Source organism: Tribolium madens, unplaced genomic scaffold (assembly GCF_015345945.1).
Source record: "Tribolium madens isolate multiple individuals breed KSU strain unplaced genomic scaffold, Tmad_KSU_1.1 Scaffold_7;HRSCAF=85;Tcas5.2_LG10, whole genome shotgun sequence".
NCBI lineage: Eukaryota > Metazoa > Arthropoda > Insecta > Coleoptera > Tenebrionidae > Tribolium > Tribolium madens.
This window is the reverse complement of record NW_025401050.1, coordinates 7,210,153-7,212,355: the sequence shown is the minus strand read 5'-3', so window position 1 is coordinate 7,212,355 and position 2,203 is coordinate 7,210,153. Positions and strand designations below refer to the sequence as shown.

Genomic DNA, 2,203 nt, shown 5'->3' with positions numbered 1-2,203 from the left:
TTAAAATAAAAATTTGACTAAAATTTTATAAGATTTTTTAAAACTTCGCATTTTTTAAATATTCAGTTTTAAAGTYTACTTCCAGTTGTGATGCTTTTTTTAATTTCTTTACTTTCAAATTCACTTTTATTTAGTTCTGGTGTATTTGAAAGCAGTTACAAGTTCAGAATTTATAGTTTATTGCAATTTTAAAATTTTTGGAGCAAATCAGTTTGATCCTTGCGAAAAAGTCCGGCCAAAATCCTGTCGTAAACAGGCGAGTACATGCATGAATTATTTCGTCATCATTTGGTGGTTTAAATAGTTTCGTTAACCACCTCAACCTCGATAATGAGTGTTCCACCCCATCTCGCTGCACTCCTCGTCTAAATTGCTGAAATCGCTGCTAAAATGATTAATGCGCGCATTTAATTTGAAATTAATTGCACAAAAATAAATCAGTAGGAATTGACACGTAGCGCTGTTATCTCTCTCAAATCTGACTTTGTCGAATGACTACTATTCCACTGTTCCAGTTGTCTTCAGGAGGGAAATGCAGACACGAGTCGCGCAAGTGATCTTTGTCCGCTTGGCCAAACATCTCTGATAATGCCATAAACCCAGTCGCTTCCATTCGAAAAACGATGTGATTTCACCCTAGTCCAGTGTTCGCGTCGGAAGCATGCAGTGTGTGGCCGCCTTTATTAGTTTGTTGTGTGTCTTGCGTGCCGCGAACTGTGATAACAGGACTAAGCGGTTCAGCATCGAGGACCTCCTCACCACCACCTTCCCGAAGAAGATCTCCGACGATCTCGACTTGGACCCCTGCAAAGCCGGTGAGTAGCGACGCGAGCTGGTTATAGGCGGTTCGAGGAGATAAAGGGGTGGAAACCTGCACGGGTTTACGACTAATGAAGAGTTAATTGAAAGTGGCAACAATTTGTTGGGCTCGAGGACGAGCTGGTCGGTATCAACGATAATGCTGCAAGTTTAATGACGTGGCGGAGAGATTAATCCCAGATGGGGGGATGCTTAAAACCCTGAACGTAGCCATAAGTCAACGGCTGAAGGGATTAAGTCTGGGTTAAAAAATAACGCATACATGGAGGGTTGAGGGGTAAACGACAATTGCCACTCCGGAATTAACAACGACAATCTTTTTTTTTAATCACCAATAAATCTGAGAAATATTGGTTGGTTAAGGCTGAAATACAGACAATTATCTCAATGTGAAATGTTTTTCGACTAAATAAATCTACTGTTAAAGCATCCTTGCCTAAGGGTAGACGGTTATTAATTTTTTTTTTTTGAAAAACTAATTGATTAATAATAAAGTACGTTAAAATTGTAAACGTTTTTCAAAAATAAAATATTCCAAAATTTTGCTTTGTTTTTGAGTTCCGCAAAATTTCTAATTATTTCAAATGGTATACAAATGGTGTACAAGGGCTAGAGTCTATAAGTATTACAACTATCTACATTTTATTTTATTTTATTTTTATAAAAAAAATATACAGGGTGATTTTTAAAAAAATTCAGGCGTTGTAGAATATTTACATATAGTCCGATTAAATTAATTAAAAAAATTAAATGGTTTTTAACATAGTATAGGTACAGGGAATAACGTCTTCCTGCACAAAAGTTGAAAACATATTAGTTAAAATTATTGAAACATGTTTCGGGCACTATCTAGTCCCATCTTCAATCTAAACATTGTAAAAATAATAACAATGTGTCGTAGAAAATATACAAACTTCATTGTTAATAACAAATTATAAATTTATAATGATTACAAAAACATTTTTAAATAATTTATCTAAACAAGTGTTAAAATAAACAAAAATAAAAATAAAAAAAAAAAGTTATTCTCTGTACTTACCTAACTTGAACCACATAAACTTACACTTTGTATCAACGATGGAATCCTTTTATTATAAAGCATAAGATAACAGTTTAAATTTTTAAATGTTATAGTATATTTTGGATTATATTCAACTTTCTCACTTGGAATCCATATTTTTTTCTTTATAATTTGAAAGCTTTTAGTTTCCTTGGTACAGACATGTGCAACGTTTCCTAGAAATTATTGTTTAAAAAGATATTAAAGTTAAAAATAGATAAATAAAAGTCAATAAAATTTAGTTGCATGGTGTCATATAATGGTACCATTATTATAATATCAAAGAGCAGCAAATGAAAGAAAGTAATAACAATATTTTTTCAA

At 32.9% G+C, this 2,203-nt stretch overlaps 1 protein-coding gene across 2 annotated transcripts in view; it reads left to right on the top strand.

Annotated features, from left to right (window-relative positions):
- The window catches only part of LOC123009939 (tolloid-like protein 1), an 18,209-nt gene that overhangs the window by 4,388 nt on the left and 11,618 nt on the right, over positions 1–2,203 (top strand). For both annotated transcript variants that reach the window (XM_044406527.1, XM_044406528.1), the window contains exon 2: positions 516–815. In XM_044406527.1, the coding sequence (XP_044262462.1) occupies positions 662–815 (154 nt within the window). In that variant the 5' untranslated portion in view covers positions 516–661. The remainder of the gene's footprint in view (positions 1–515; positions 816–2,203) is intronic.